At 31.2% G+C, this 23742-nt stretch overlaps 1 protein-coding gene across 1 annotated transcript; it reads right to left on the bottom strand.

Annotated features, from left to right (window-relative positions):
- Positions 1-403: 403 nt before the first annotated feature.
- On the bottom strand, positions 404-22840 carry LOC124362453 (carbonic anhydrase 2-like). Its single transcript, XM_046816969.1, has 8 exons — positions 22702-22840; positions 16810-16933; positions 13866-13943; positions 10006-10191; positions 9207-9351; positions 6024-6129; positions 4876-5109; positions 404-599 (listed from the first exon to the last, which is right to left on the bottom strand). Exons 1-8 carry the CDS (start codon positions 22702-22704, stop codon positions 486-488), a joined length of 990 nt encoding a protein of 329 aa, XP_046672925.1. The 5' UTR covers positions 22705-22840; the 3' UTR covers positions 404-485.
- Between the last annotated feature and the right edge of the window lie 902 nt (positions 22841-23742).

The following is a 23742-nucleotide window of genomic DNA, read 5'->3' as shown; positions in this document are numbered from 1 at the left end:
TGTCAAAATTGAAAAATATGAGGTTGTGACAGAATAACGGGACTATGCATCATGAATATTGTGATCACTTCTGGACTCGCGATCAAATGCTGAATCAAATTCACACCTTTAATGAGTGTTTATGGAATTTAGCAACTAAAATAGATAGAAAATTAAATCTATTACTAAAGATTATCTATAAATAAATTTATATAATTTATAAAAATTATATTTTGTTTATACTGCAGTTTAATACAAGTTTAAAATATGGTATAACACTGATAAATCAATAAAAAATAACTTTTCCAAAATTTTCCCCTTAATTTGTCATATTACCTCCGGTGTATGGAGGTGCGCATTCCGTGGTCATTTATATCATATTGACTTCTTGATTTGAAATGTTTAACAATAATATAGTACCAGCAAAATTGTACATTTTTAATTTCATAGATTTTATTAAGATCGGTACATTGTATCCGATGATATTTTTCAGTGGTTCTTGAGGTCTAGTCCATGTTAAAGGAGCGCACGATGGGGCGATTGTGCAGCGGCTGCAGTTGTCTCTTGTTGTCGGTCACACGGTGGTCATTGTCTCCGTGGATATCTCTAAATGCACTCAGCTGAAACATTCCCATTCATCTCACATAAATAACAATGCCATTTCAAATGTTTTGTATGGTTGTTTTGCGTCAATAACGGCACGGATGCATATAAAATTAAGTAGATTTTATAATAAACAAACTATTTATTATTTTACACTGATGCACTGTGCCTGAAACGAAAGTATAAAATTTCAAGATGGCCTGCTGATCAGGCCGAAACGAAATCCTGCTGGCGATCAGGACAAAAAATTTGCATCCCCTTAGCAAACGAAAAATTGTGCTAACCTATTGAGAGATAGACTTCAATGACTCTCAGCAAAATACTATGTATGGGCAGGTACCATCATGTAACACATTTATGCCTATCTAGAAATGAAGTTTCATGAAACTGTGCACGTATGGTATATTTCTTGAAATACCTTTTGTATAGGTCGGCTACGTTTGTTACAATGCAACATGTTCAATTTCAAACAATTATACTTAGTGGGAACAAATTCATTTATTCTCAAATTTTCTCGTTTGCCTGTATGGTTACCCACAAGAGCAATAGCAAATGTTCACTAATGCTCAGCCAAATTCCGTAGATTAACATGTACCATTAAGAATCTAGATTTTTTTATAGAAAGAAGTTTCTTGCAAAAGTCCAAGTATATAGGTCAATTCCTTCTCGAGATATCATGCGGTCAGACCTATTGACAGAACATCGTATTCTGTAGCTAGATACGAGTATGTATCAAAGTTTAACATTTACTGTGGCGGGCGCATATTGCTACTATACCCGTTGTTCCAAAGTCGGTACATGAATAGAGTCGCAGCGAAGGTGTTAAATGTTTCCAGCCGTTCGAGCGATTTGCTAAAACCCTAAACGTGATGCGACAACATCGAAGGATATATATATATACAAACCGGGTCACATCGAACATTAGTTATATATAATATTTATATATATATAAAAAGGCGTATTGCCACTTGAAAAAGTTGTAATTACAACGAACAGGTATTGTACGATCATACATTGTAGTTTTCTTATTTAAACTGCTCTAAGAGATGTATATATATATATATATATATATAATGGTTCTTCACTACTGCCTTCGATGTTGTCGCATCACGTTTAGGGGTTTTAGCAAATCCCTCGAACAGCTGGAAACAATTAACACCTTCGCTTGCGACTCCATTCATGTACCGACTTTAGAACAACGGGTATAGTAGCAATATGCGTTCGCCTCATAAATGTTAAACTATGATATATATATATATATATATATATATATATATATATATTATAACGTATATAATATTTTGAAAGAAATATATATTGGTATTGTTAAATAAGAGAAGGTTACTCTTTACTTGTGCCTAAACTTTATGTTCATCGCCTCACGATGTTAGATAACTTGAAATTTTAAGGCTGCAAATTTTGTCTTCTTAGTTCTAAGGCCTGTGTTACAACTACATAATTATGTTTTCCGTTTCATATCGCGTCGAAAATTGTTTAATTAAATTAGGTGTAAAGAACACCTCGGTAGGTAACACGCGCATGCCTACTCACCATTCCACGACAGAGGCGTCAGCTGGTGCGGTCGAGCCAGACAGCCTTGCTCAGGAAGTTAAGTATAGTAACTAATGTTTTTATTTTCTTGTTGCTGATGAATGGTCTTCCAAGACCTCTTCCGAGACCTCATACAATATCAAATATGATTCTAAAATGTCTTGGTTACATCGAGGTGACAAAACGTAGCTGAACCTTCAATTTTTAAGTCTGAATACAATCCTTGTCAGCTATGAATTGAGATAAGCCAACCGACTTTGAATCGTAATAGCTCTCTTTTACTAATAGCTTGTACGTAAAAACTAGGTACTTACAGCTTGTTTAAAGATATTTTTACATCTACATGTACATTTTAAATTGTTTTGATAGTTGAATATTCTAGAGTTTAAAAAAATCAAAGCCGTCATTTAGAATTTGAACAAAATCTGCTACATCTAACTCGTATGGTAGTCTTGTATACATTATAGCAGCAGCGACAGAGTTTAACAGAAGTTCTATTACTTTTTGGACGGTTTTTGTCTCTCTGTAGCACAAACCAAAATATACTGTAGTATAAAATAATGTTGTGAGTAAATAAAAATTGTCTTTTTATGTGAATTTGTACGTTTAAAAACCAATTTTATAAGTTTACCACCGCTAAGTACATAACCCATCTAAAAGGTAATTCTACAAACGCTTTAGCATGTGCGGTACATTGTAAAAAGCCCTTTTTTCCTGTTCCTGTCGTAAGGGTTTTCACTTACTTAATTTTAAGTTTAAATCGCAGAAAGGATTCCGTGTTATTTCTTCTTTTTTTTTTTGCAATTCTATATTTTCCAATTCAAGTACTGTTATTTTATCAATTGGATTTCCAGATTTACATGGTTTTTGCATTCTCAAAATCATAATAATATTTAAATTTTCACTTCTACTAACACTACGCGATGTGTTTAAAATTGCTTATAAGGAAAGCAAATTAATGAATGTACTAGTTTTTGTATTCTCACGGCATATATCTATTTCGTCTCTATTTACACTTGATTTGCTAGTACAACTTTGGGTTGATATATTTAGATTAAGAAAATCTAAAATTTTAGTTTTCCTTTAACTTTTAGCTTCAAATTGTTAGCTTTAATTGCCACTAATAATGTCCATAATCAACGTGATCAGAGCACACACGACCAGTACCAATATTAAAAACATCCGTGTGCTTACATGTGTGTACCCAAGCATTTACAAAGTTTATTCACATAGTGGCAATGGCAGCACTACGTAGTGTTTGGCAATCAGGTCCACCGCACCTGTTGACGTCACGGGGCATGGCTTGCTACTGCGTGACGTCATCCCGCTATTTTTTTTCAAATCTTCATTTTTCTGTCAGCCATCTGTTGACAGAAGATCACTCTCTGCAGCGAGGCCGAAATATTCCAGTAACTTAGTAGCGTAAGAAATATGTAGACTTGGTATGAACCAGAAAATTAAGGATTCATTAAAACTTGTGTTTAAAGTCTTTCCGTACGAATTTCCAAACGAAACTAATTTTCTTACATGCAGCCTCTGAGATTATAATTTGTTTGTGGAGTAGACCGAAGAGTGACTGAACACTCTCTTGTAGCCTACGTAACAGAATGGGTTCCTAACGAAATAGCTTATAATTGGGTCTATTAACTGTTAAAACTATTAGTTTTATTTCAAAGTTGCTAGAGTTTGGTAGTACTTAATCGACGGCGGATATTTGCCTTTTAACAATTCAATGAAATGAAAACTCCCTCTCTGAAAAGGGCGGAGTTAGAGTTGTAATCACTAAGAATTATTTTCATTTAAAACTTTTTTCAATTAATGAATGCAAACACAAAGTATTTGGTTCACACAGTAGACTGTCATTGTGTTCTAATTGGCTGTGAATTGTTAATTTAACAAATTATAGGATGATATTAAGTTTGTACATATACGCGTAATTATTTGGTTAAGGTATGTTGGGGTACAATTTTAGAGCAATAGAAAGGGTTTCACGTTTGAAAACGTTATAAGTATGTCTTGTCAATGCAGTTTTTATTAACAGTAAATTTATTCACTTACATATTAAAAATAGGTTTACAGCCGTCTGGCATTTCTGTTCGAAATACTGAAAGATTTAAGAGCCATAAACTGAATAGTTTTATAACGCTTCGTAAACAATAATATTACCTTCAATACATAATTAAGCAAATAGTTGCGAAAAAATTTTTTAAGTTCTATTAAAAACATTAAGTTAGTAGTTTTTAGTGTAGAAACTAATTATTAATTCACGTTATCATATTGATACTAACACATATGACACCTCCGTATCGTGTGAACTGTCTTTAGGTATGATAACAATAATACCCTACAGGCCGATGTGAGTTAATAATCAAGGTTTTTATCATTTCCTTATCTATAATTGATATCTCAAATCATAGTAAAGAAAGAAAAGAGCGGACTGTTAATTCGAATAATACTAAAGATTTCCTTTTCTTTTATCCTTTCGTTAATAGTCTTTAATTAACATAATTATTTGCCATTGACAGCAACATTTAATGTCTTTCATTGAATGGTAAATATACGATAAATAAAATCTTGCACTAAAATGCACAAAAGGAATGCCATTTGAAAATCTAATCGATCCACATATTTTATTAACTACCAAGTTAACTTACTGATTCTTACTTTATGGTATCTTGAACACAATATGATATATTATTAGACACAAAAGTACTCTGCGGTATTTGAGAAATTAGTTCTAACCTGGGTCACAGACAGTGTGATGGGTTTCGGTAGAAGAATGAAGATGACGTTCTCCGTGTATGGCTCAGTGGTAAGGGAGCCGGGATAGGTGTAGTATTCGTGATTGGTTGACAAGGCGCTGGCAACCCACTTTAGGGCATCCCAACTGGGCAACTCCACCGAGCTCTTAGCCTTGGTCACGTTGGGCAGCAGATGGTACAGAGGATTGAGCTTCTCATTGTCAGCAGTGTGAGCCTACAGACATTACGGCAAATCTGAAAGTTATTAGACAAGGTACTGGCAACCGATTTTGGGACATCCCAACGGACTACCCGATCAATAAAGTTTTAAAATTGTAAAAGATTTTCCAATTCATCAAAGTTTAAGTAGTGTAACTTTTCGAGAAGCAAGCCTTCAGATACATTTATGACGCTTAAATTCTCTTACATTCTTATAATATTTTCCTTATTTCCATTTTTAGGTTTTTTTTAGGTTATTGAATGATAAATGTTATCTTCATTTAATGATGGCAAAACATGAGTTGATACACTCTCCTTGCAATTGTTCCAGTCTTATATAATTGGTCCTATTATGGAGGCAACTGACCATTAATTGTTGAAATGGTTTATTTCAAAAAGTGAACTCATTTTTAGACACAAACCTATTTTTTAATAGTTGTAACAAAATTAAAATGTTTTTCGCAGTTTGGTACTAGTCTTACGCCAAAACACAAGAAACGATGAAAAACTAAAATTCAACTCTGCGATAAATTAAATAATCCAGAATATTTTGAGCCATGAGCAAAACTTTTAATCTTCAGTTCTTATTTGTTCTCTCTTACTGCAGTCACATAAAGTACATCATCGCCTATTTGGTAATCACATATGCTATCCCTTAACATTATTTAAACATTGATTTTGTTTATAATACGAAAATTTTATCGCAATTTAGTTACATAACATTAAAAACGAAGGTTGAATTTCATATAGCAAATATATGTAGTTAGTAAAAATGTTAAATTGGTCCTAGGATACAGTAGGTATCAGTTTGAAACATAATTCACTATATCTCGGAATAGGAAATCCACTGGATGACAGTTCCCATTTGATACAATCCGTGAAATAATTTAGAAGTAATTTAAATAATATAATTAGTACGGTTATTCTTACCTCAGCAAAAATGGTGAGAACAGCCAAACCATCTGGTTGTGATGACGCATTTGTATAAGTGTTATACTTACTGTTGTAGTGCACAGCATGGATTTCTACAGCGAAGCTGTAAGTTAAAATAGTTCGACTTAGTGAAAACATCATTCTATACAATAACATAATCGTAGAAATGTATAAGTTATGGTTAATTTAATAATTTATTCATATGCTGCTGTACTTATTGTATATAATATGTTATCAAACTATTTATAAATCAGTTTTCCATTGATTGAAAGTACGGACTCCAGAGGTCTAGTAAACCGTGTGTGTAATAATGAATACACAGTTTTCCACTAATAAAAGCAATAAATATTGAACAAGTTTTAATAAAACTACCAATAGATAAGGCTTTCATATTGCCCTTTTAACGACGAGCGTGCTCTCTAAATTCATAATGTATTTTTTAATTATTTTCTCCTTTATAAAATGTTTATTCAATAACGTTTTGATAATAATACGCTTGTTAATTGATTACAAATAACATTTTCATGACGTAGTTAAATTAAGAATTATTTAAATGACCGGTAAGTACCTTTTATTTTTAAATCTGTCCGGGGTTTTATTGTGAGGTATCTTAGCTCAATTAATTATTCCTGTTACAGGAGGGTTTTAAGGCGAAATTTGGGCTATTTCTGACAACGGGCTCACATGAGTGTTCTGATCCTGTCAGTAAAGTCATTTCAAAAAATATTAAAGTCTGTATTTTATACAAAACTGATAAGATACAATGTTTTATACCGCATTTACTCAGTGTGATTGCGGCATAAAACACTGTATGTGATTTATTGGTATAATAAATTCCTTAAATTTTAATACTGCAATTAGATTTATCTTTCTCCGCGATCTAGTTGGTTTATCAATACTTTAAGTATTTCTGACAAAATCGTTATGTGGGGAGTAATTTTGGAGTCAATAGTAGGCCTTAAGTTATACCGTGGGTTTTGTAATCTTCTCAGAAGGTTCCGTAATCCATGGTTATACACTCTTTCGGAGGGAGCTCATCTTTAGTTAAGTTTGTTAAACTTAACATAAAGTCTTTAGAATTTCTGGTGCTTAAAACTGAATAAGATAAACTAATACCATAGTTTTAACTAGTTAACAAGTGTTTATAGTAATTCTCGATACGCTTACACAATGTTTCTTTTGTGTTTTAAGAGCTGAAACTGAATGTCGTGTCGTAAATGTAGTATCTTTAAGTGTACTATAAAAATAAATAGTCAGACACGTCTTCCTACATACTTTCTTGAACGGGATATTTTGTTAGTCAAGAAGAATTCAGGAACACTTCACTTTAAGCAGTCGAATATAACATCACCAACCGTTATTAGTGTGTTAATTGGGTCCCCCAAAAAGACATAAAGAAGAAATGGACACTTCTTTACCCTTATAAGAATGCCATTAGTAACATAAACAGTGATCCTACAGAATATGATGAGGTAAGTTTGCATATAAGGTTAAAGTAACGATAAACAAGGAATATAAAGTGTAGTTTTGGAGCTTGAAGAACATGAATAAAAAATTCTGTAAGTATTTTTCATCACGCATCTAATACATAAACAAGTCGAAGATATTATTTGATTGCATGAAAATTAATAACTTTGACTACTGTATTGTAGAACAGACTTTAATTTAGGCTTACTTAATATATCTGAACAGAAAGGCATTAACTTTAAATAATCTAGACAAAGAACTTCAGAAAACAGATGTACTGACGTCTAATAGATGTAATGCTGACAGTTCAGTAAAAATCTAAAATATTCTTATACAATTATTGAGTAAAAATTAGGAAATTATCCTCGTGCGCTGGTAAATAATGTAGAACAATTAGTTAGAAAGGAATATATGCACGTTTTAATTAATAAAACTGTGACTGTCTGTAATTCAAACTGAAGTGAACTGTTCTCGTGATTTCAACAAGGTTAATTCTCCAAGCGACTAAGCGATTCACCGATACGTTGACTTGTGTGTCATTAAAATACATAAGTATTCATGGATAATTTTGCTACTACACTCTACAATAATAGAAAGAATTTTAGAATAAAGTTTAAGAATGGATAAGTATGGAAGTTTATAAAAAGTATTATTTTACCATGGTGACTATTAATAATCTTATTATGTCATGTACATAACAAAATTTAAAAAGCTATCTTTTTTATACAAATCCTTATACAGGTTGAGAATTTTGTAGAACTTAACATTCAAATGTTAAACAAAATTCCATGTTGAATTCATAGAGAAACATAGTTTTTCAGTAACTGTAATATAGTGTATATTAAAATTTAAACTGAACATTATAAGTGGTAACTTTAGAAAATACAGTGGTTTAAAAAACGGAAATAGATAAATATGTAGTAAACTAATCATTTTAGGATATAGGTCTATACAATGTGTGTTTCTATATGTATCACTATCTTTTCTATATGTTCACTATTTTGTAAATTTTTCAAAAAATTTAAAATAGACTAAGTTAAAATTATCTAAAATGTATGTTTTTCATACGGTAAGGTAAACATGCAGAAGAGTTTTATAAAATGCATGAAGTACCATTTGTTGAGGTTTAAGTATTAGGCAGGTTAGTATTTGTGAAGTAAAATAATGCAGAGCTTCTATGTCTAACTCATATTTTTAAGAAATTGAATTTTATTTTTCTGTTATTGTAAGCTGGATTCTTAAATATCTTTTGTCACAATAAAATAATGGAACATCCAAAAAGGTTTAGCCTTGGAGGCCCTATTATTTCCTCAAAATATTAATACCATCTTTTTTATCTTGCTTTAAAACTATTAATGAAAACTGTCACTATGCACTGTTAATAAATTTAATTTAAGTTTATTGTTTTGTAGCCTAAAATAAACCTGGCAAGAAGACAATCGAGTTTTAGTTTTAATTATTCTTTTTATGTAAAATGGACTATATGTTAATGTTATAACATTTTGACGAAATAAATACACTTTACATTTACTTCTACTTATCTAAAATAAACATTTACAACTGATAAAGTACTATCGAATGATAACTGTAACATAGGAGTGAATTTAAAATTTAAACATATCTTTTTCATCTACTAACAAAAGAAGTGCACAGTACATTCAAAGAGTTCTAAATTTTATCTTTGAAGAAAAATGTGTTTTTAATGATAATCACCTCTCACCGTCGATAAAATGTTCACTTCCCCAAATGTCTTCGCTTCCCCAGTGGAAATGCATTTGCTCAAAGATATACTTTGTCTTTAAGGGTCCACCTATTAAATGCGGTCTGAAAAATGAATCTTCTTCTATGTACACGTACACTATAACATAAGAAGTGTTCAAATTAATAAATATTACCGTTTTTGTTTTTAAATATACAGTACACAGTAATTCATACCACCAGTCTGAAATGTATAGCGGTCAAAGGACTAACTGCAGAGATTTAGTTTAAATGGATTCTTAACTTAATCCTAAGATCCTAAAGAATTTGTTTAAAATAAGTTTAACTCAAACAAGTTGTACATTTGTTATACAACTATGGTAGGTATTATTTCAACGCTTGTGTTACGAAGTATTGAAATAAAATTTTATTTTAGTGTGGGTTCATATCTCATTAGTATTTTTTTTATCTCTGTTTTCTATACACTTTAGACCACAAAGTGTTTTAAAATTAATAGAGATAATAATAACTTTCCAAAAATTTTGGGACGAAAAGGCTTAAAATTATATCTAACATGCTATGTGTTTGTATTTGAAAGCTTTGAGATTCGAACATAGTACCATCTTTTTTGGGACACCCTGTATTTTTACAGAGTTGAAATTATTTTAAACAAGTAAACAGATTTTAAACCACTAAAGCAATCCTAAATAATTATTTAGTGGTGAATCCCTGTAAATTATTAGATGTTAGCCGTTTGAGACGGGTGCCCTGAAACGCATCTATGTGTTTTTACACGTGTACTAATTATCATTACCTGTATGTCCAGAATTGTACAGTTTCGCCAGGACTCCATCTGTATTTCCTTTTATGATACCTAAAGTTGGTAGATTCATAGTCACGGCCTTATTTGTGATTAGGTCTATAGGTGACTGGATGGGATGGTTGAAAGTCACCGAAGTCATCGGCCAGCCACATTTTGAATTACCTAAGCCTGCAGTTCCTTAATAACAATGAAAAATATGAGTTAGTAAAATAAAATCACTACAATAGCCATTATAAATTTTGATTAACTATGGTAGATTTAATATGCCATTTTTATTCTTACTATACCATATGTATTATACCATAACGGACTGAAAAGACGTGATGTTTAAAAATATATAAACCCTATTCAGCAGGTACAAGAGATATTTTACTAATTTGGTAGAGCAAAGTATATATTATTCCCTACAGACTGGATTTGTAGTTGATTTGTAGTTGAGATCGAATTTGATAACTAATTTTGAATTAGAAAAATATTTTCTCAGAACTAGTAATTAGTTTAAACAAACATAATATGACCATTTGACTATGATATTTTACTAGGCCAAATGTTTAATCAGCGCATTTAGATTAGGAATGTAATGTAATGCATTATGTGATTGTCAATAAATAAATTGGTCACACTCTTACCTTCACAGGAGGATCTCCATTTCCTTACACATACTATCAACTACCTTTCTCGAAACTCTGCACTTAAAATGGAGAGAGTCAATGTTCAGAATGAACTGTCGGAATTTGGGTCTGAGATTGAGGTAATGGAAATTCAAATAATGTCTGTAACCTTAGGACTTTTAAAGACTACTGTTGACCTTGTACTCTTATTATTATGTAAAGATTCTTTGCTCAGCCCTATGGCTCAAAATATAAATAAAAATACAATACATTTCTTAATTAAAAATATACAGTTGTTTTATGTAAGAATTGGAAACATCCGTTCATCTATCGCCTCAACGCCTTATTCAATTTATTAACAAGAAAATAACAGTCTTGGCTGAAGGCACAAAATATGGATAGTAAAATTTTAAAACTTTAGGTCAATTTTATGGCTTTAACAAGTTATTGCTCTGGCTCAGTTTTCTACGTCACTTCAGTTTGCATATGGAAATATTGCATTATAAGTAGCACTCAAAAATATGCATAGGCAAAACTAACTACCTTCCTAGATGCAGTAACAGAATGAAGGTCTAAATGTATAGGAGCATTTAGTCTTGGTGCTAGATTCTAATAATTTATTTGTAATCAATTCATCTACCTATGTATTCAATTTTTTACTATACGAGGGATTTTGAATATTTATGCATGTTTCCGTTATGTTCTGTTAATGTTTTAATCTCTACTATTATTATAAAATACTTAGGTGTGTTTTTTAGAACTGAATTATTTGTTATGGAATGCGATGGTACTGTAGTTTATCCAATAAACGAATTAATTATTGTGGATGTCGTAAAGGGAATGCTGTCATAACAGAGAAGTGGTGTGTCTGTTGTCCCTGACAGTACAAGCTAGCCAGGAACTCAGTTTTATAGGTGAAAGGACAGTTTCTCTGTCCTTCCAATCACGATTCTTCAACATTCCAGCGGTTTCGTTAATTGATCTGCAGGTCAATTGTTGTCAACTATGGGTTGCGAAATCACTGAGGAATGTGGTGAATGTAATGTGAGGGCCATGAACAATCTTGTTTGAATGTCACTCACTTCCAGGGTGAGCCGCAGCCCAGGAATTCATATCGTAGCAGTCTTGACCTTGAAATGGAAAAAGTTCTCCCATGTCATGAGCCTTTTCCGCATTACATTGATTAGTGCTGAGACAGATTTTAATATTAAAGATGCAGTTTTTTCTGAAAGCAGTGCTCAAAAACAACGTTTCCAAAGGACTTTTGTGATTCTACACTATTGTATTATGTTCTCTGTGGAAAAAAAATTCCACCCTGTGATCTAATAATAATATAATAAAACTAGCGTTTTAACTCTACTCCAGCGCGTTAGGTCGACGTTTGCCTAAATTTTTTTCTTACTAACCAGACTCTAAACGATGAAAGAGAATGAGAATAATAGTGTGACTGGTAATCATTATCGGCCAATTTATGTACTCATGTACGAGTATTTTGATCAGTATTCTTGAATATTTTAGATTAAAAGAATGTAATTGGCATATGGTTACCTAAAGATGCACAATTAATATTAAATTTTTTTTTATTTTTAATTTCTACTTTGTTAAAGTATAGTTTCTTGTGAACGTACTGGTATGTATCGCTCCTGATAAGCATTTACGTTTCGCCTTATTCTTGTGATTCGTTTTGTTAGTTTATTTTAATTTTATCTCAACATAAACGCTTCTCCACTTATGTTTCATTTGCAAGGTTCTCTTGGTCACTTTGCTTCTGTTTCTCTAAGAATTACTTGCGGTGCTTTTAGTTTGTTTTCACTTTACTTTATTGTCCGTTTTAATATCCATGGTCGTTATCGTTTATCCGAGTTTGTTTATTATTTAAATGCATTTTAATCCCACAAACTACGACGTGAAAATTGTAAAATAGTATATAACTACGTTAAAATAAAAGTGTACTGTTTTAATTTGACATACAATTTAAAAAAATCAAATGTTTGTGTATGAATAAAATATAAAAATAGTCTTAACACGAAATTGCGTTCTATACATTTATAACAAAACAATAAATTCAATAAAACTAAACATACTCCAGTTTACATTAGCTTTTGTTAACACCAGGTGATATATCTAAAACAAATTACGTAATAATAAGACCACAGTATCAATACAAACTTTACTTTGAATATGTGTCTTTTAGTGAAGAACTCATTTCTTATGGAGATGTCTTCGACTTTAGGGGCCGGTGATACGGAGCCTAGTTGGTTTATTAATAATTTTTCTAAATTTAAACATAAAATTTCACGAGATTTGAGTTTATAAGCAAAATTTTAACTCGATCGAAGAATGAAAAGCTGTTAAATTTAAGCAATGTACTTCTGCGCCATGGCGATACACATACAGATTGGGTTTCCAAGCAATAGTAGGAATTGAACATCAAAGTCTGCACTGTTAGTAATACAAAATAAAATTGCTTTTTGATCACAAAATAAAATTTATTTGTACCTATAAGTAGTATAATACCTAAAAATTTACCCAATTTAGGTTAAAATTGCCTAAATAGACCAGTGAAAAATAGGTCCTTTCGAATATTGACACTGCCCCGTGAGCAATTTCATTCGTCATTCCTTATTCGAGACGGTTAGAAGTACTGTCAGAATTTGCAAGAATAACTGTCAGATTGATCGTTCTGGCTCACGATATTAGCAACAGTATATTTCACTGGTATTTTTTCGCGCTATTACTAATTATACTGTGTATGTACTACTTAGGTGTTTTCTAACAGAAAGTGTATTTTGCGTAAAGTTGACATTTTTTATGAACAAGTTTTACTTTACGAAGTTTTTTCTTCTGTATATCAAAGTTGTGTGTTCCTTATCAAAACTTTTGGAAATATGGGACAGTTTTTGTGCATCAAGGATTCTTCTCTTAGTTTTACATTTTTCAAAGTGTGTGCGCTTGTAGTTCAATCCTTTCAGCCCCTATTATATGAATACAAAAAATGAAAAATCGCTGAGAGTCCCTACAAATTTAAATAAAAGACATCTTCGCTTACAATCATCTAAAAATACACATTTCAATAAACCGATATAACGCAGTATCGAATAACATAGCACAAATATGAACAGAAAAACTGATGGACACATTATCTACTCACACATATATTTGTATGTGTTTATATGTATTTATTTTTATATATTTGTATTGGTATGTTATATGACGATCTTACTTTATTATGAAACTCACCACTGCTTTGGAATGAATGGATGGGACCAGCTTGCGAAATTCCATACAAATACTTCAGCCTTTTTTTCAAAGTATTTTCTAAAAAAACATAATATTATTGTTATGTCAAATATAAAATTAACGATAAAATTCACTTATGACTTACATGATATTGTTAAGACTATATGCATTATAAATCTATTATACGCATCGCCTACTTTATGTATCATAAGCTTAACCTACCCAAATCCTCTAGAAAATCACTCATCCATATGCCTAATGCAAGTTTTCTCACGAAAATAAATGCAATTTTATCTAGGCAAATACAATGGAAATATTATATTTATCATATAAAAATATATTAATTGTATGTATATCAATTTTATAGTTGATACGTAACAATAGGTACTCGCATGAATCTATTTTTAGGTTAGTCAAATGTATACTCGGTACTAAGTATTACAGAGCATTGAAGATAATGAGACAGAATTGCTGTAAATGTAGGTCTGAATTTGCAGATGGAATTTCAAACAACAAGGAACAAAAATGACTTGATGTTACATAAAGGTTATCAGCGTGACGTCATATACATCAATCGTTTCTGCACGGTTAGTAACAATCGATTGTGACATGACGGTAGTGACTATTCTACCCACGTGACCTATTGTTGATAGTTCTACCTGTAAACTCTAGGGGAATGTTTTGAAACTAAATATTTTAATACAGTATATTAAATATACAATATATCATTTAATAGATGGTTATCAAACTATTAAACTTCTATTCTCAACATTTACTATGCTAGATGAGTTTTTAAGTTAAATAGTTAGTTTTTTTCACCTAAAGCACATCTCATGTATTTACGTGAAACTTTTGTCAAATGTTGCACTTTATAAAAAAAGTAAGCCAAATGTACATTAAACAGCAGCAGACTTACAATCCGTTAAGGAGTAACTAACCCGCATCAAACAGCGTAGATTGATACATTACATTAGTAAACGTACTCTCCTTGTGAGTATTTGTAGTACACTGCGATGTAACACACTTTAAATTAGTAATTTCAATTAGTGCATATTTTAGAAGAATAACTTAACCACTGTAAAGGACTAAGTTTCTATACATTATACATACAGTTCAAAACCCTTTTCTCCACTACACAGAATAAACTCGACCCTAAAGTTACACATATCTTTAAATGGGTTTACGCCAATACATGTAAATTGTAGGTAAAGTTTTAAGATGTATGGCCCATTTATGTTTTTCGTAGGTGTCATTAATAGTAAGGATTACAAAATATGTTTAAATCCCATGGGTATAACTATAGAAATCGTTGGTGTAAGAAACTATTGTTGTCTTAAGTTGTATTTCTTTTACAAACGGTCTGAAATGTACATTTTATTATCATAAATAAATACCCATATTTTATTTGTAATAAAGATTTTTTTATGATGAAAATTGTGACTGGCCATAAATGAAAGATTAATTCATAAAGTTCCTTTTCTATAAACATGGACTCTAGTGTTGCCAACAGGTTTTTATATCATGAGCCTTCATGATGAGGGCTTTGAGCTGGCCATTCATAAGGTCCACCTCTGCCTATCCATTTGTTTTCAAAACGGCAGTTTACATTTTTTTACCTATTGTGTACATCTGACATTTTTATGTAAATTTTTTGTGTATTAACTTATCAACACTCTGTGTTGATAAGTTAATAACATTCTTGTTGTGTTACTAACAAGAATGGAAATCAAGTATTACCATTAAAAGTAGGCAACAATATTAAACTCAGTACAAACAATAACGGTAGTCAAAGTAGTCAATTTTAAATATTTTGAAACAAATGGCACATTTATAGTTGCTAGTTCTATTATGATTAGTGATTAGCCTAATCATAATATAACTAATGATTAATTTTAGTAAAAAGTGACCATTAAAATTTATACATAAAAACAAAAACACACTGTGTAAACTTAAACACGTGAAAACAAGCAGCACTTGTTGATTTTTCCAGAGCAGAGGAACGGTATCAATTGCTGAAGAGTAGCTGAGCATTATGGGTTACTGAGAATCAAATCACACTAGTCGGAGCATTACTACCAATGTATAAAAGGTCTTAGCTGACACCCCTTTCTAAACATATGAGAATCCCCAAAACTCACAGAAATAAACTTACACTTATCATCGGAAGTGTTACACTCCACTACATATGGAAAAACATTCACCAATATTGGAGTGGCAGCTCTCTGTTATATAGTTATGATATCATTCACAAATTGAAGGAGGAGCTCTTGTTATTTTGGAAAACAAATTAGTTTCTTTAAAAGAAACACACAATTTTCTAATAATTTTTAATTTTATACACAAGGCCTTTCGACATCCAATATGCCATCGTCAGGTATGAAGAAAATCATTGTTTTACTGTGTGGTTGCTATTAGCCAAATTTGAAGTTTAACTATAAAATTCCTGGAATAACTCTTATTTTTAAGAGCTTTATGATATTAACTATACGCTTTTATACTTCCTGATTGAATAAGGCAGTTCAATTTCTTGTAACCTATTGAGAAGATTGTTTAAAGGTTAAATGTTTTGGAAAATACCTCTAAATGTAAATAAAACTGTATAGAAGATTGTCCTTCATTATACATAAACGGTAATTGAAAGAAATACTATTTTGGATACCAAAAAAAAAACCATAAAAAGTTTTCTTACGAATTGTGTTTTTGACCAAACTTTCTAAATGATTATCGCAAGAGAAAAAACAAAATTTACATTTTTTATTTAAAACCAGTGTCAGCTTTAGGGAGTCTGGCAAAAAGTTCTTATATGCAATGTACTGTATAAATAAATTTAGACAATGTTGTATAGAATAGGAATTACTAATCCACATTATAATCTAAAAATAACTTCTCACTAAAATATGAAAAATATATGTCACATTGAACTTAAATTTATTAATGTTCTTACCTAAGAGTCCTCTTTTGTCGTTTTCATCGCCTTCAGGCCTGTAGGGTCTCTCGCCGATAGAGGCCTCCAGGAGCCCCACGCAGGCGACAATGGTAAAGACAACTATCCAGGAATGTACTCGATTCTGAAAGTGGGTACACACAGTACTAAACAATACAATTGTATAAACAACCGTTAAAGGTCCAGAGATATCGAAAAAAATATGTTTTAAATAAGAACGATGACATTAATAATATAATTAACAGGAGGATATTATTTTGGACGAAGGGCCGACCGATCAGACTGGTTAGGTTAAAGCTGGAGCGAGCTGTTAATATGTTAATATAAATACGACAACGAATATACCTTTTCGCTATTATAAACATTGCGTTCGTACCTATTTGTAAATGAATCAATTGGTTTTGAAAAGCACATAAGACTGAAGTTCTTTTGGTATTTATAGACTAGCTGAACACATCTCGTAACGTCAAGCACCAGTAACGGAATAAGAAGTGAACTAAAGGGAAATTTGATTTCTCCTGCAGTTTGGAATGCAGCAAATGCAATAACAGTCTAAGAGCCGTGAGGCAATTTTCCTTTTATAAGCACAACCTGGCTTTTCTTGAAATTGGTAAATACATTTCTTCTGAGAAAGAAGGCGATCGTCTGCCACGCTATTTTTGGTGAAGGAAAGAATGAGTGTATCATAGGGAAACTTAAGTGTTTCTTTCATACTAATTTATTTAGCTTGATATAATATAATTAAAAATAACCGTAAGTCTTTTAAATAAATGATAAGTCCAAATCAGCTTATTGTATATAAATATTTGAAGGAGAAACTTTTAGAACTTTTATTTATTTACCTGACATGAAATCACCATTATTTGTGTGTCTAGTGATCGGTCTTCGTGTAAAAAGCAATACAAAAAAGTAATCTGAGGAAAATGATCATTTAATATTCCCCACACTAGCCCACTCACACCCCTCCCCGCTCCACACTGACACTTTCTATACCCTCGGATTTTGATCTGCATTAAAATTACCGAGCCAGACGATCAATTTATTTCCTAAGAAACATTCTTGTATTGACTTCAAGAAAATCAGGTTGAGCGTTTATATAGTGCAAATTGGTTCTCAGCTCCTATACTTATAAATGTAATTTTTATTTATTATTGGTTCTAGTAAACCACGTGGGAAAATAGGTGTATATACATTTTTTGACATTTACAAAGTGCCCCTGTTTACCTATCGATACAACGAACCACCAAGTTTGAGCTCACGCTTCATTTCCTTCTTTCGTAAAATATTTTTCAAAGTTTCAATATAGAACACACTGCAACTATTAAAAATACTTATAGTGCAGATCAATCTGACTGCCAGTCCATACACTCCAAAATCACGAGACACACAGATGAGTTCTAATTCAAAAGGTACATGTTCTTCACATCCAATGAGGGGATGGTCTACAAGGAGTTCACACACACAAAACATTTTGACGTAAGCATAGGCCAAGAAGTACATTATTTTAAACGAACAATATTTGATGTGAAGAGTCAATAACTACCTTAAAAACTATTTTTTAAGTCCAGTATTCATTTACTAAGTTAAACTTTCACAACTTGAGACAGGACAATAATATTACACCACTTAGTACAGGACATAAATTGTAAATGTTTCAAACTTGAAACCAGCGTAATTTTTTAAAGATTGAACTTTTTCAGATCGGATTTTTGGCGTTGTACTCTACTAATAGAGACTTTTAAGTTTTGTTCTACTCGACCTATTCTCTAATTTAAGATTTCCTTCTGTCTCCTTGCGGGTAATTCTCCTGACATGACAAAAAAGGGGTAGTTACTTCAAAAAGTAGATTTATAGATGCAGTATTTATGTATCAGGCTTTAGTGCTTTACCTGTAATCGTTCAGGTATTATCAAGCACATTTTTTCCGGGTGCGGGACATTTTCCACCCTGTATATAAGATTCCTAGAACTAAACACTTTCCTACAGATGACCGCTGCAACTCCACTACATGTTTTGTAAAGTCATCATTTGATACCACAGCATACAGAAGATGAATGTTTTTCTTATGACTTTAAACTGTTGTATAAAAGATGTATTTTAATGAAATAAATATAAATGAACTAATACATCAGAGTATAGAAGGACCCGACAATACGTAACAAAGATCAAAAGGTTTTACAGTCACACGGTAAAATATCATATAATTTTACTGCGCGTGAATCCAAATTTGTTTATTCTGCGTAGTTTCCATGATTATAAAAAGTAATAAGATAATGTCAATGTAACAAGTATTTTTAATTTTGACTTTTTATTAAGAGTTACCGCACAATAGTCAGACGGACAGACAAGTACTTTTGAATTTTTTACCCCAAAATCAACAGAAATTCTTCATATACCAAGAAGAACCTATGTACCAAGTTTCTATTTTGTGATATTTTGTTCTTTCATAATGAGTTTTTTGACATGCAGACATCAAGGTAAGATAGTCCTATACAATAAACATAACTTTTACATAAAAAAATAATAGCGTTTTTGAACTTTTTTTATCACAAAGATTACAAATTTAATCAAATGAACTAAAGTATTAAATTCATCTACTTAGTGCACACCTGAAAAATGAAATCATTAATGATTCAGAGACTACCACTAACAGGGTTTGAATGCAATACTGTTTTAAATTTATAAACAAATTTTTGGTCAAAGCACTGCAGTATAACTTTTTTAAGGACAGGAATAAAAACATTGAGCTTAGGGACATCTTACAGACAGAACAAAGAAAGACCAATGAAATATTTGGAATTTTATTTTGTGTTAATGGAGAGAATAGTATGTTTCTGATAAAAAATTTAAATCATAGGTGTAACAAAATTAAAGTTCGTAACTTATTTTATATTAAAAATGTAATTTCACTAAGTCATAAATCGTAAAATTTCGCTCCATGAAGCTATAACACTTGTACCTACTGCAAAAAACGCATTTTAAATTGTATATGTTTTAATCTGGGCCCGGTCTTTAAATTCCTTCTTCTGTAACTTCCCATTTTCAATGCCTGTAAATTAAAAGCTTTCTACTTCACTCTATTCAGGAAAGTTATCTTGAAGATTTTAAAATATAAAAAATATCTCAACCAAAATTCGATTTAACCACTCTTTATACGCCACGGATTCCTGGACAGAGTATAATCTTAAGCAGAGCTATCACCAAATTTTGAAACCAGAACCCATTAAAAATAACTTAGCACATCGAAGTTAAGTCTGAATACAGAATTAAAGATAGTTGAATTTTTATTGTTTGTTAAAACATGAAATGACATGATCTTCGTATGTTTATGGTTGATTAGGAGTCATCAATTAACCTTTTGTGAGTGAAGAGAAAGTGGTGAATTGATGACCATAGTTCTGCTTGTCAAGATAATCCGGCTAATATTCACCAATGATCGTTATACTACAATCGGGGTCATTATAATTGTGGATTTCAGCGCTCATTAACTCCATTCCATTCCTATTTATATTTATTTTGTAATTTACTTATCTACAATTAATCGATAGCTAATGCACTTTTTATTCTTTTGAAATAATATTACAATAAAAGAGAAGACTTTTAGGAGCACAGTCCAGAACCATGTACAAGTTTACAACATATGAACAATATATCAGTTATATTTAAGTAAAACTACGTATGCTTTAGAAAATTTCGTAAGCCAGTCACATTCAATTAAAATTTCAAGATGGCATCCATATACTTTTTGACAAATGCATGGTAACATAGCACCGTTAAGACAGAATACGATTAGAACATAATCTCGAATGGATTGTAATGACATTATTTACCTTGATTGTAATTAATATTCTCTGAAGGCTATCCATTAAGACCAGACGTAATGAAATGACCTTGTAATTAATGCTAAAAGGCCTCAATATATTTAAGCTCTCAATTTTAGTCATAGAACTATGGAAGATTTCTTATTTTAGATGTTCTAATTAAGTATATACTTTTTTAGTATTAAAACGAAGAAAATCATGAAAGTTGATCATCATAAAGTATCATTATTTCTGAATAACCAATAGTGATATCGAAATACTTAAGTGTTTGGATGCGTATTGATTAATTATACATGTATAAAATAAGTACATGTATTTCTCATAATTCTCATAAGACCAAAAATAAGCATAATAGTGTTTGAAATTTAATATTGAACTAAAAATTAAGTTTCCCGCCACAACAGACGGCTCTTAAACTATTAGTTTGACAATACTTCCCAAATTCATGAACGTCTTTCTTGGTTTTTTCAACATTTGCTATTAACTTAAATGATTAAAAGTTGTGACATTAACAGGTCTGTCTTAATCTGTTTATTTAAAACGAAGGTTTGATATACTTTTTATAAAAAAGTAAACTTAAAATTTGTTCAAACATATATATAAGCTTATCGGTATTTCAATTGTATATGGTACGTGATGCTTAAAACGTTTAAAAGTAATATATTAGTATGCTAATCGTTAAAGGATCATCGTACTTTTGACGCTAACGTAATATATATTCATGAATCTGATTGAAAATAATATGTTTCTGAGAAAAAAAATCTGAAGCAAACGTTAAAAAAAATATATTTAACGTTATAAATTGATATTATATTAAAAATATAATTTTGTTAAGTCATATATGGAAAAGTTATGTAGTTCGTTTGACTAATATAATTTTTTCATCACAAACATACACACACACACACACACACACACACACACACACACACACACACACACACACACACACACACACACACACACACACACACACACACACACACACACACACACACACACACACACACACACACACACACACACACACACACACACACACACACACACACACACACCACACACACACATTTTTGTAGACATACACAATAAGTGGCAGTTGACAAAATTTACGTAATATTGCAATAAACATTTTTATGTCCGCTTACCTCCTATTCTTATGAAATTTTACGAGAAATGCTTGGAAACAACTAAATTATTGCAATGCCAAAAACGGATTTTACATTATTTCAGTTTACACATTACTACTTCTTATAATATTTATACCCATAAATATTCTTATACATATTATAAGATGCTATTAAATTGCACTTAACATGGGAGAGTGTAATATTTTATTATCAAGATTTATTCTTTCAGAAAATATTATTATAATTCTCGAAATAAAGATAGCTTTGGAGTTATTTGCCATGCTTTGCAAATATATCGCGTCTTATAAAACAAATATTTATTTAAAAAAAAATGTTAAATACTGGCAGGTATTAAATTTATTTTTAGACTACGTAAACTAAGTTCTAATAACATTTCAGTTTTTATTTTTTATTAATCTAAATTTTAATACGTTAAACTATCATTTTTTTTATTTTATCAAGCTATTTTATTTTAATCAAACCTAGGTATCTCCAGGGGAATGCAACAAATATACCAACATTTAGAGGCCGAGTTTAAATTGAATTGCCGGACAACAATTACTAATCAACTAGGTACAGTGTACTTAAACAATAGTGTCCATCTGTAACAGTGTTATCGGTATTGTCGCGTAGTCCTTTTCAATGACTTGTACTATTGAAGAACGGGAGCCTATATAAATTGGAACTCATACGGGTAGTACATACACATATCTCTTTTTAGAACAGTTTTTTTTTTTCAACTTAAAAATACGTAACAAAACAAATTATTCTGAATTTTCGTTGTACAAATGTTTTGAAACATGCATAATTTTATTTATTTAACTAGACTCAGAAGTAAGAAAGAAATTAATGCATTTTTTGACATAAACACCACATTTTGCCCTAAAACTAAGGTGAAATATTGACAACTACATGACAGGGTAGGGTAAAGAGCATATTACCATGGCGACGGAGATCTCAGGAGTACGAGGTGGCTACGATGAGGTGCTCACAAGTGTAGTGCATATGTATGGCATCAATCATCTGTCAATTAGTCAGTCAGTCGTCTCTGTGCCACGACTGACTGACGCGCCATCTTTGTCGATCTTAGAGAAGATCAAGGTTGAGTCGAGAACTCGATACATACCTCGTGCCATACAATCTAACATTCCTCACGACATATTTCACTAATCCGATATTTGCCTCGTGCATAAATAAAGTACGTTGTATTTAGGTTTTATAAAATGACTGGAAACACCTTAATATTTTATTTATATTGGTATATCAGACATAATGTAGAAAGTTTGTACAATGGCATAGATTACCTTTCAATTTCTTAGCAATAATTATTACACGCCTAAATAGGGAATACGCCCCGTTAGGAAGTGTCATTTATAAATCTTAAATGCAAGTTTATGTCAATATGCATATTGTTTTAAGATATTTATTATCATAAAATAATTTGTAAGCTTTATGCATTACAAATTCACGATCGTTGAAATATAACTAGTATTAAAGATTTAAATGGCCGCCATTTTGTATAGAATTATATAGAAAACGGTTTAGAACTATTCGAAAATAGAGCAATTTGAATATGTATGGCATTATTAAAATTTTTAAGATTTTTTCAAATATGGTTAACAAAATATTTAGGTGTTTTCAGAAATTGTACATACCCTGTGTACCACATACATCACACACAACGCATACCCATACATAGTTAATTCCTAAAGTTCGTCATGTCATGTGTATTTCATGCAATATAATTCTTATTTCACACACAAATCATGCCAAACTCAAATTATGCCATACATCCTTTATGCTATATATATTCTATTTACAAAATCTCTCAAGGCATACATACCTTATGCATCACTGATTTCTTGTTACACATATCATGCCAATGCCATACTTACCTCATGCGCTCACAACATGCCAGACATACCAATGCAACACTCACATTATTCTGTACATACATCATGTTACATATTTTGGTATTGCCA

This window comes from Homalodisca vitripennis, chromosome 5, assembly GCF_021130785.1.
Source record: "Homalodisca vitripennis isolate AUS2020 chromosome 5, UT_GWSS_2.1, whole genome shotgun sequence".
Classification (NCBI taxonomy): Eukaryota; Metazoa; Arthropoda; class Insecta; order Hemiptera; family Cicadellidae; genus Homalodisca; species Homalodisca vitripennis.
Note: the sequence above shows the minus strand (reverse complement) of the source record. Positions and strands in the feature narration are given on the sequence as shown.

Bases quoted from the DNA above. Each gene is read 5' to 3' on its own strand.
- LOC124362453 (XM_046816969.1), bottom strand. The intron at 13,944-16,809 runs GTAAGAACATTA...ATGTTTTTTTAG, and splicing joins CGACAAAAGAGGACTCTTAG to AAAATACTTTGAAAAAAAGG. The intron at 5,110-6,023 runs GTAAGAATAACC...TAATGTCTGTAG, and splicing joins TTCTCACCATTTTTGCTGAG to GCTCACACTGCTGACAATGA.